This window comes from Oncorhynchus nerka, linkage group LG23 (assembly GCF_034236695.1).
Source record: "Oncorhynchus nerka isolate Pitt River linkage group LG23, Oner_Uvic_2.0, whole genome shotgun sequence".
Lineage (NCBI taxonomy): Eukaryota > Metazoa > Chordata > Actinopteri > Salmoniformes > Salmonidae > Oncorhynchus > Oncorhynchus nerka.
The window spans coordinates 9,456,355-9,466,605 of NC_088418.1; the positions used below are offsets into that span (position 1 = coordinate 9,456,355).

The 10,251-nt window shown below is 43.3% G+C and overlaps 1 protein-coding gene across 1 annotated transcript; it reads right to left on the reverse strand.

The window, feature by feature from the left end:
• Window positions 1–8,697: 8,697 nt before the first annotated feature.
• Window positions 8,698–10,251, reverse strand: prr18 (proline rich 18). The gene has a single exon (XM_029654711.2). It carries the CDS (start codon window positions 10,042–10,044, stop codon window positions 9,295–9,297), a length of 750 nt encoding a protein of 249 aa, XP_029510571.1. The 5' UTR covers window positions 10,045–10,251; the 3' UTR covers window positions 8,698–9,294.

The window sequence follows — 10,251 nt, forward strand, 5'->3', positions numbered from 1 at the left end:
CTACAGAGCCCCAGGACAGCAACACAATTAGACCTCAACCAAATCATGAGAAAACAAAAAGATAATTATTTGACACAAAAAAACGGAGAAAACTAGAATGCTATTTGGCCCTAAACAGAGAGTACACGGTGTCAGAATACCTGACCACTGTGACTGACCCAAACTTAAGGAAAGCTATGACTATGTACAGACTGTGAGCATAGCCTTGCTATTGAGAAAGGCCGCCGTGCTCACTGCCCACAAAATGAGGTGGAAACTGAGCTGCACTTCCTAACCTCCTGCCCAATATATGACCATATTAGAGATACATATTTCCCTCAGATTACACAGATCCACAAAGAATTTAAAAAACAATCCAAGTTTGATAAACTCCCATATCTACTGGGTAAAATACCCCAGTGTGCATCACAGCAGCAAGATGTGTGACCTGTTGCCACAGGAAAAGGGCAACCAGTGAAGAACAAACACCATTGTAAATTTTTCCCCTTCATTTCCCCCTTCTGATGACCAGGTGGCGAATCGCATCTCTGCATGTCTGGCAGACATATCAGTGTGGATGACGGATCACCACCTCAAGCTGAACCTCGGCAAGACGGAGCTGCTCTTCCTCCCGGGGAAGGACTGCCCGTTCCATGATCTCGCCATCACGGTTGACAACTCCATTGTGTCCTCCTCCCAGAGCGCTAAGAACCTTGGCGTGATCCTGGACAACACCCTGTCGTTCTCAACTAACATCAAGGCGGTGGCCCGTTCCTGTAGGTTCATGCTCTACAACATCCGCAGAAACGACCCTGCCTCACACAGGAAGCGGAGCAGGTCCTAATCCAGGCACTTGTCATCTCCCGTCTGGATTACTGCAACTCGCTGTTGGCTGGGCTCCCTGCCTGTGCCATTAAACCCCTACAACTCATCCAGAACGCCGCAGCCCGTCTGGTGTTCAACCTTCCCAAGTTCTCTCACGTCACCCCGCTCCTCCGCTCTCTCCACTGGCTTCCAGTTGAAGCTCGCATCCGCTACAAGACCATGGTGCTTGCCTACGGAGCTGTGAGGGGAACGGCACCTCAGTACCTCCAGGCTCTGATCAGGCCCTACACCCAAACAAGGGCACTGCGTTCATCCACCTCTGGCCTGCTCGCCTCCCTACCACTGAGGAAGTACAGTTCCCGCTCAGCCCAGTCAAAACTGTTCGCTGCTCTGGCCCCCCAATGGTGGAACAAACTCCCTCACGACGCCAGGACAGCGGAGTCAATCACCACCTTCCGGAGACACCTGAAACCCCACCTCTTTAAGGAATACCTAGGATAGGATAAAGTAATCCTTCTCACCCCCCCCTTAAAAGATTTAGATGCACTACTGTTCCACTGGATGTCATAAGGTGAATGCACCAATTTGTAAGTCGCTCTGGATAAGAGCGTCTGCTAAATGACTTAAATGTAATGTAAATGTAAATACAACCCATATTTATGTTTATTTATTTTTCCTTTTGTACTTTAACTATATTCACATCGTTACAACACTGTTTATGGACATAATATGACATTTGAAATGTCTTTATTCTTTTGGAACTTTTGTGAGTGTAATGTTTACTGGTAATTTATTTATTGTTTATTTCACTTTTGTATATTATCTACTTCACCTGCTTTGGCAAAGAGAGCGAGAGAGAGAAAGAGAGCGAGAGAGAAAGAGAGCGAGAGCGAGAAAGAGAGCGAGAGAGAGAAAGAGAGCGAGAGAGAGAGAGAGAGAGAGAGAGAGAGAGAGAGAGAGAGAGAGATAGAGAGATAGATAGATAGATAGATAGATAGATAGATAGATAGATAGATAGATAGATAGATAGATAGATAGATAGATAGATAGATAGATAGATAGATAGATAGATAGATAGATAGATAGATAGATAGATAGTGGAGGGACGTGGCAAACAACGCCATGATGGAGATGTCACAAAGGAGTTACATTTACACAACCCTGGTCATTATAAATGGCACCATATTCCCTATATATGGGTTCCTGGGTGGTTCAGTGGTCTAAGGCACTGCTTCTCAGTGCTAGAGGTGTCACTACAGACCCTGGTTCAGTGGTCTAAGGCACTGCTTCTCAGTGGTAGAGGTGTCACTACAGACCCTGGTTCAGGGGTCTAAGGCACTGCATCTCAGTGGTAGAGGTGTCACTACAGACCCTGGTTCAGCGGTCTAAGGCACTGCATCTCAGTGGTAGAGGTGTCACTACAGACCCTGGTTCAGTGGTCTAAGGCACTGCTTCTCAGTGCTAGAGGTGTCACTACAGACCCTGGTTCAGTGGTCTAAGGCACTGCTTCTCAGTGCTAGAGGTGTCACTACAGACCCTGGTTCAGTGGTCTAAGGCACTGCTTCTCAGTGGTAGAGGTGTCACTACAGACCCTGGTTCAGTGGTCTAAGGCACTGCTTCTCAGTGGTAGAGGTGTCACTACAGACCCTGGTTCAGCGGTCTAAGGCACTGCTTCTCAGTGGTAGAGGTGTCACTACAGACCCTGGTTCAGTGGTCTAAGGCACTGCTTCTCAGTGGTAGAGGGGTCACTACAGACCCTGGTTCAGCGGTCTAAGGCACTGCTTCTCAGTGGTAGAGGTGTCACTACAGACCCTGGTTCAGTGGTCTAAGGCACTGCTTCTCAGTGGTAGAGGGGTCACTACAGACCCTGGTTCAGCGGTCTAAGGCACTGCATCTCAGTGCTAGAGGTGTCACTACAGACCCTGGTTCAGTGGTCTAAGGCACTGCTTCTCAGTGCTAGAGGTGTCACTACAGACCCTGGTTCAGCGGTCTAAGGCACTGCATCTCAGTGCTAGAGGTGTCACTACAGGGCCCTATTCCCTATATAGTTCATTACCAATACCCTATGGGCCCTATTCCCTATATAGTTCATTACCAATACCCTATGGGCCCTATTCCCTATATAGTTCATTACCAATACCCTATGGGCCCTATTCCCTATATAGTTCATTACCAATACCCTATGGGCCCTATTCCCTATATAGTTCATTACCAATACCCTATGGGCCCTGTTCCCTATATAGTTCATTACCAATACCCTATGGGCCCTATTCCCTATATATAGTTCATTACCAATACCCTATGGGCCCTGTTCCCTATATAGTTCATTACCAATACCCTATGGGCCCTGTTCCCTATATAGTTCATTACCTATACCCTATGGGCCCTATTCCCTATATAGTTCATTACCAATACCCTATGGGCCCTATTCCCTATATATAGTTCATTACCAATACCCTATGGGCCCTATTCCCTATATATAGTTCATTACCAATACCCTATGGGCCCTGTTCCCTATATAGTTCATTACCAATACCCTATGGGCCCTATTCCCTATATATAGTTCATTACCAATACCCTATGGGCCCTATTCCCTATATAGTTCATTACCAATACCCTATGGGCCCTATTCCCTATATAGTTCATTACCAATACCCTATGGGCCCTGTTCCCTATATAGTTCATTACCAATACCCTATGGGCCCTATTCCCTATATAGTTCATTACCAATACCCTATGGGCCCTATTCCCTATATAGTTCATTACCAATACCCTATGGGCCCTATTCCCTATATATAGTTCATTACCAATACCCTATGGGCCCTATTCCCTATATAGTTAATTACCAATACCCTATGGGCCCTATTCCCTATATAGTTCATTACCAATACCCTATGGGCCCTATTCCCTATATAGTTCATTACCAATACCCTATGGGCCCTATTCCCTATATAGTTCATTACCAATACCCTATGGGCCCTATTCCCTATATATAGTTCATTACCAATACCCTATGGGCCCTATTCCCTATATAGTTCATTACCAATACCCTATGGGCCCTATTCCCTATATATAGTTCATTACCAATACCCTATGGGCCCTATTCCCTATATAGTTAATTACCAATACCCTATGGGCCCTATTCCCTATATAGTTCATTACCAATACCCTATGGGCCCTATTCCCTATATAGTTCATTACCAATACCCTATGGGCCCTATTCCCTATATAGTTCATTACCAATACCCTATGGGCCCTATTCCCTATATAGTTCATTACCAATACCCTATGGGCCCTATTCCCTATATAGTTAATTACCAATACCCTATGGGCCCTATTCCCTATATAGTTCATTACCAATACCCTATGGGCCCTATTCCCTATATAGTTCATTACCAATACCCTATGGGCCCTATTCCCTATATAGTTCATTACCAATACCCTATGGGCCCTATTCCCTATATAGTTCATTACCAATACCCTATGGGCCCTATTCCCTATATATAGTTCATTACCAATACCCTATGGGCCCTATTCCCTATATAGTTCATTACCAATACCCTATGGGCCCTATTCCCTATATATAGTTCATTACCAATACCCTATGCGACCTGGTCAAAAGAAGTGCACTACGTAGGGAATAGGGTGCCATTTGTTTCACAACCACTGGACTGGAGTGCAGAGTGTAGGGACGGCAGGTAGTCTAGTGGTTAGAGTGTAGGGACGGCAGGTAGCCTAGTGGTTAGAGTGTAGGGGCGGCAGGTAGCCTAGTGGTTAGAGTGTAGGGGCGGCAGGTAGCCTAGTGGTTAGAGTGTAGGGGCGGCAGGTAGCCTAGTGTTTAGAGTGTAGGGGCGGCAGGTAGCCTAGTGGTTAGAGTGTAGGGACGGCAGGTAGCCTAGTGGTTAAAGTGTAGGGGCGGCAGGTAGCCTAGTGGTTAGAGTGTAGGGACGGCAGGTAGCCTAGTGGTTAGAGAGTAGGGGCGGCAGGTAGCCTAGTGGTTAGAGTGTAGGGACGGCAGGGTAGCCTAGTGGTTAGAGTGTAGGGACGGCAGGTAGACTAGTGGTTAGAGTGTAGGGACGGCAGGTAGCCTAATGGTTAGAGTGTAGGGACGGCAGGTAGACTAGTGGTTAGAGTGTAGGGACGGCAGGTAGCCTAATGGTTAGAGTGTAGGGACGGCAGGTAGCCTAGTGGTTAGAGTGTAGGGGCGGCAGGTAGCCTAGTGGTTAGAGTGTAGGGACGGCAGGTAGTCTAGTGGTTAGAGTGTTGGACTAGTAACTGAAAGGTTGCTAGATCGAATCCCCGAACCGACAAGGTAAAAATCTGTCATTCTGCCCTTGAACAAGGCAGTTAACCCACTCTTCCTAGGCAGTCATTGAAAATAAGAATTTGTCCTTAACTGACTTGCCTAGTTAAACTCAGTGGAGGTTATCTATTGGTTCCTATCTACACTGGTACTTGCCTAGTTAAACAAATAAAGCTCAGAGATTTGATCTTTCAACCTGCTTTGTATTTTACCCACAACTTCTCTTCAGCATGTATTTTTATCCTGATGAATATGTGAAGCTTATTGCCTCCTCTGACCCAAACAAATGTTTTAGTGAACTTCTTTAGTCAGAAAAATGTTTTAGTGAACTTCTTTAGTCAGAAAACAAATGTTTTAGTTAACTTCTTTAGTCAGAAAACAAATGTTTTAGTTAACTTCTTTTGTCAGAAAACAAATGTTTTAGTGAACCTCTTTAGTCAGAAAACAAATGTTTTAGTGAACTTCTTTAGTCAGAAAACAAATGTTTTATTGAACTTCTTTAGTCAGAAAACAAATGTTTTAGTGAACTCCGTTACCAAGAAAACAAATGTTTTAGTGAACTTCTTTAGTCAGAAAACAAATGTTTTAGTGAACTTCTTTTGTCAGAAAACAAATGTTTTAGTGAACTTCTTTAGTCAGAAAACAAATGTTTTAGTGAACTCCGTTAGTCAGAAAACAAATGTTTTAGTGAACTCTGTTAGCAAGAAAACAAATGTTTTAGTGAACTCTGTTAGCAAGAAAACAAATGTTTTAGTGAACTTCTTTAGTCAGAAAACAAATGTTTTAGTGAATTTCTTTAGTCAGAAAACAAATGTTTTAGTGATCTCCGTTACCAAGAAAACAAGGCATATGAGACAGCCCCTGATTGGTTGATAGTTTGGTTGGTTGATAAGTAATAATAATGATAATAATGATAATTTCATTCATAAAGTGCATTTCTAAAACCCAAGGCACTAAAAAGACGTTAATAATAATAATAAGTGTTTTACCGTTTTGCCACCACTAGATGGCAGGTATGTTTCCAAGATGCAGGGAAGGTTGCTTGATTGGTGGATGTCTTTACACTTTGACTTCATCGTGATCCAATCACAGTCAACCTTCACATTGAAACGGGTTAACAATATAATTTATAAGTACGCTAGTGTAATTACAATGTAGGTACACACTATTTCTACATGGTACTACAGCCACCTGTTAGCAGCTTTCTCAACAATTTAAATCATTTCACAAAGGATATTACACGATAATCTTTTTAAGTTAGCTAACACTTAAAGCTACAAACTTTTAAAAACAAATTCAACTCACCGGGGGTTGGGTTCAATTCCAGTAAATTCAGGAAGTAAACTGAAATTCCAATTCTCTTCAATGAGGAAGATTTGGAAATTGAATTTGGTTAACTTTCTGAATTGACAGGAATTTCAATGGAATGGAGGCCAACCCTGCAGCTCACAGCTCTCACTTACCCCTCTACCTCGAACAGCCAGTCAGAATGTTATGAGTCCCTAGACTAGGGTTTTTACACTCCTCCCTCAGTAAAACTCAATGGTTGCCAAGTTACACAGAACAATGTGAACCACAACTTCATTTTTTTTTTTTTTTTTTTACCTTTCAGTCAATTCCAAGTCTGACTGGCTGTCAAGGTTCTACTATAAGCTGCAGTGTTGATGAAAGAAAGTACTTTCTGTTCACATCTATTTACTTATAAAATAATAGGTCTAGTCTCCGCAGACTTGTATCTGAGTTGAGACTAGTATTTGGTCTAGTCTCCACAGACTTGCATCCTAGTAGAGACTAGTATTTGGTCTAGTCTCCACAGACTTGCATCCTAGTTGAGACTAGTATTTGGTCTAGTCTCCACAGACTTGCATCGGAGTTGAGACTAGTATTTGGTCTAGTCTCCACAGACTTGCATCCTAGTAGAGACTAGTATTTGGTCTAGTCTCCACAGACTTGCATCCTAGTTGAGACCAGTATTTGGTCTAGTCTCCACAGACTTGCATCGGAGTTGAGACTAGTATTTGGTCTAGTCTCCACAGACTTGTATCCGAGTTGAGACTAGTATTTGGTCTAGTCTCCACAGACTTGCATCCGAGTTGAGACCAGTATTTGGTCTAGTCTCCACAGACTTGTATCTGAGTTGAGACTAGTATTTGGTCTAGTCTCCACAGACTTGTATACGAGTTGAGACTAATATTTGGTCTAGTCTCCACAGACTTGTATACGAGTTGAGACTAGTATTTGGTCTAGTCTCCACAGACTTGCATCCTAGTTGAGACTAGTATTTGGTCTAGTCTCCACAGACTTGTATCTGAGTTGAGACTAGTATTTGTTCTAGTCTCCACAGACGTGCATCCTAGTTGAGACTAGTATTTGGTCTAGTCTCCACAGACTTGTATCTGAGTTGAGACTAGTATTTGTTCTAGTCTCCACAGACTTGCATCCGAGTTGAGACCAGTATTTGGTCTAGTCTCCACAGACTTGCAACTGAGTTGAGACTAGTATTTGTCCTTGTCTATCTAGTGATGTGCCTTGTATCATAATATGTATTACAGCCTAAGCTACCTCCAGGTAGGATGGACACTAACTATCTGCCTATAGTTCTCACATGTCCCAACAAATGTATTCAATCGGCAGATATTGTAGCCTAACAATGTGGGGGGGCAACATAACTTTCTTCTCGGGAATTAAACGAATCAGACTATTAAGCTATTCGCGTCAAGAAATGCCTTAGCCGATGATATAATCCTGTATCAGCATGACATTACACAAGTGTCGTAGCAGCAATGACCGGGGTTAACTGGTCTGTTTAAGACATGTGTATATAGAGTGGTTGCCATGATACGAACAGGCCCTATTCAATAAGCCATATTCACTGGGCTGTTTAGAGTGTCCCTTCTCTCTCTCTCTCTCTAACAGCAGGCGTGCACCAATCCTCTCTGAGCAGCGCACCCGATCAGTTCTATAACAACCGTATAAGGCCACAGGATGTCCATGCATTGGCGGTGGCTTTATAACAACAACGGAGTGATGTATCCGATACGAAAACATTCAAATACATTTTGTTCAGCTGGAAACCCAGTTGATTGACATAAGCCACTAGACATATTGATTAAATCAACGGCTTAAAGACCTAATAGCATTAATGTGTGCACTAGCCTAGGCCACTAGTCCGACTCCTTAGTAGGCTAATGCTTCTGCATTTGTCAGCGGGTGCTGTGCACGAGAGCTCTCTGACAACCCCGATTAACACACATTCTCATAAGAAGCTTATCTAGTTAGCGCCCCAAAATGACTCAAAAGTAGCATATACAAGAAACCTTGTGAAACCTAAGCTTTCAATGACGTCTGAGCCATCGAGTCATTCTTGACTTTTGACTTGTTGATCGGGCAGAACCAATCGCCATTGGTTACAGTTGTCATCATAGCTACAGACCTTCATTCAAGGACTGGATACAGGATATGTCTACCATTTGGATACATAGCGGACTAGAAACTGAATTTGCCTAATTTGATTTGCATTGGGTTTATTGATCACTAAACTGCCAGGGTAATGTATACACTAATGAAATAAGTCAAATGATCAGTGCATGTAGATTGAAAACATTTTTTACTTCATACAAATGGCATAAAAATGTCAGGGTAGAAGGAAACATTTGAGCTGATACAAACCCCCCCATAATAAATAAGGTAGGCCTACAAATCAGATCCACCTCCACAACATTTTTTCTTTCATTTTACAGACAGTGCAACAAAAAAAAACAGGTGCATCTTCTGAGAGGTGCACCCAACAACAACAACAACAAACGCACAAAGTAACCCTGTCGTTGCCGTTGACAGCTATTGTTCTTGGACACAAAGGTAGAGGGTCCTTGGATCGCAGGCGGCTCATGCCAACCAACGGATAAAGGCGCCTCAATAAAAACATAAGCACGTGCAAAAGAAGAGAACACAGGATTTTGACAGTGTCAACATGAAAGGCTATTCAATTCAGACATCATTAGAATTATTAGAATAGTACAAAAAAACATTCCCATGTGTGTGGAAACAGTGTTCGCCGTGCGTAATGGTGAGCAGTGTCAGTGGATAGGCTACTAAGAATCCATATATTTTGTGTAGGCTACAATGTGCAATGTTCCTAGCTTGCCTTGTCACATCATATTAAAGTCTTATAATATGATAAGCATTCGTCAACAGCTTTTTAGGTGCGGAAGGGTAGATAGTTTGTCCACTTTCCCAAAAGCAGCAGCACTTTCCACTCCTTTCAGCCATTCTTTGCATTTCCTCACCACCGTCTCGTCCACATCGCCATCTTCTTCTTCGTATTCCACGTCATCGTATTTATACTGATCATTTAGTAAAGATATTTTGACTATGGTTGTAATGTCCTCTGCGTGTTCCAGATTGGCGACGGGAATGGTCGAGCTTTTGGAACCACCTTGAGTCCGTTTGGATGGAAAGACTCGCCTGTGCCGAAAGTCTACGGACACACAACCCTTCTGCTGTTTGGCTAGCATCTGTTTTTCTAAGCTGCGCTTCTGAATAACGAGAATGGCCTCCGGTGTGAGGCTCAGAGAGAATTGAATCTTCCTTTCTTCTCCTGCCTCGTCCTTTCCTATGGAACTCCGCGAGGACTGCTTACCCCGGTCCCGGTGCGTGGTGGATTCCACGGAGCTGTAAAGCGGAACGCTCTCGCACGAGTCTTGAGATTGTTTGGGTAAAGTTAGCCAGGAGCTCTTTAAACCTTCCGTCTCCTGAATCGGGAGTTTAGTTTTCTGTTGTTGGGGTTTTCGCCCCAAATTCCTCAGATTGGCCGTAGTCCAAGACTTCGAGATCTTTTCCTTCTCCGAGTCTTTTTCCTCCGTCTGTTTCTTTTTCCTAAACAGCTCTCTCCCGGGAGAAGAGATTCGTTGATGGAGATTTATCGGCGGAAAAGGCATTATTGGGATTTAAAAGTGATCCGACCACAAAAGCAACGTCTTCTATTAAACAGAACAATACTTTTAAACTCGAAGACTGTAAATAAATATACTGTTTTCCAATTGCATTGTCCGATCAAGTAAAAATGAGGTATCTTGAATGCCGTAATGAGCAACAGCGGTATAATCCGTTTTGTAATTCAACTGGTGTGAAGATGCGGGTTGTCT